This window comes from Andrographis paniculata, unplaced genomic scaffold (genome assembly GCF_009805555.1).
Source record: "Andrographis paniculata isolate CXL003 unplaced genomic scaffold, ASM980555v1 Contig54END, whole genome shotgun sequence".
NCBI classification, from domain to species: domain Eukaryota; kingdom Viridiplantae; phylum Streptophyta; class Magnoliopsida; order Lamiales; family Acanthaceae; genus Andrographis; species Andrographis paniculata.
The window spans coordinates 2902589-2903957 of NW_026137589.1; the positions used below are offsets into that span (position 1 = coordinate 2902589).

At 37.3% G+C, this 1369-nt stretch overlaps 1 protein-coding gene across 1 annotated transcript; it reads left to right on the forward strand.

Annotated features, from left to right (window-relative positions):
* The first annotated feature begins 349 nt into the window (after positions 1–349).
* On the forward strand, positions 350–1166 carry LOC127255845 (glutaredoxin-C6-like). The gene has a single exon (XM_051281596.1). The coding sequence runs from the start codon at positions 398–400 to the stop codon at positions 842–844; it is 447 nt and encodes a 148-aa protein (XP_051137553.1). The 5' UTR covers positions 350–397; the 3' UTR covers positions 845–1166.
* Positions 1167–1369: the final 203 nt, after the last annotated feature.

The following is a 1369-nucleotide window of genomic DNA, read 5'->3' on the forward strand; positions in this document are numbered from 1 at the left end:
AATAAAAACAAATCGCATCCTATACATTCATCCTATTTACGGCTCACGATCGCTAATCGCACTAACAAGCTTTCCCTGTCTTTTTCTATATATATATATATATATATATATATTTATTTATTTATAATTAATTAATAAATTAAATTCCGGTCAATTTTTGTTATGTAACAAAATTCGTGATGATGCTAAAGATTCAATTCAATTCAATTTATTATTATTATTATTATTATTATTATTTTTCTAATTTTTTTGAAAATGACGTATGAAGGCCCACTTATTCAGTTCCCTTTTAATATAATAATAATACCAATAATAATAATAATAATAATAATAATCCCCACACGCCACATTCTCTCTTCTTAATTCCCCACACAACTTTCACCTCCCCGACCGATCGATGGCGATGCACGGCGGCGGCGCGGATGGCGGCCGCGATGGAGGCGGAGACGGCGGCGTCCGGCTGGAGCTGAGCCCGACGTCGGCGTCTCCGCTGTCGATCGGCGAGGCGGAGTCGCCGGAGATGCGAATCCGGCGGCTGATCGCGGAAAATCCGGTGGTCATCTTCAGCCGTGGGTCCTGCTGCATGTGCCACGTCATGAAGCGGCTCCTGGCCACAATCGGCGTCCACCCCACCGTCATCGAGCTGGCGGAGGACGAGGTCGCCGCCCTCTGCGACGGCTCCGGCGGAGGCGCGTCAGGTGCCCCCGCCCTCTACATCGGCGGCGCGTGCGTCGGCGGCTTGGAGAGCCTTGTGGCCTTGCATTTGGGGAATAAGCTCGTGCCCAAATTGGTCCAAGTCGGTGCCCTAACGAATAATGATTTTATTTTCTCACCACCTACCTGAATTTAAATTAAATTAATGTTATATAAGTCTTGCTTATGGATTTAATTCTAGATAATTTAATGTTTTATTTGATCCCTTTGAAGATCTGGTGAGAAAAAAGAAAAAAAAATAAAAATATATATATATATATATATATACACGAAGGTATTTTATGTATATATTGTAATTAAGCTTGTTGTGAATTTTTGTTATTTAGTTTTGTTAGATTGGTAATTGTGATTAATTAATTATAAGCAAAATATATGTATGATTTGTAGGAAAAAAAATTGGTGTAATATTTCTCTAGTCTGCTGCTTCAATTGTAATGAATATCCCAGCAATATGGAAGAATATTCTTGATTTTATTATTATTATTATAATATTGTTGTTGTTGTTGAAATATTGGAATTGCAATTCCTGCTGCTTCTGACTAAGAAATAGTTAATGCTTTAATTTATTTACCTATCAATTTTGGCATTATATATAATATATATATATATATATATAATATTAGATACGGAGATTTGATTTTTGAAAATATTACTC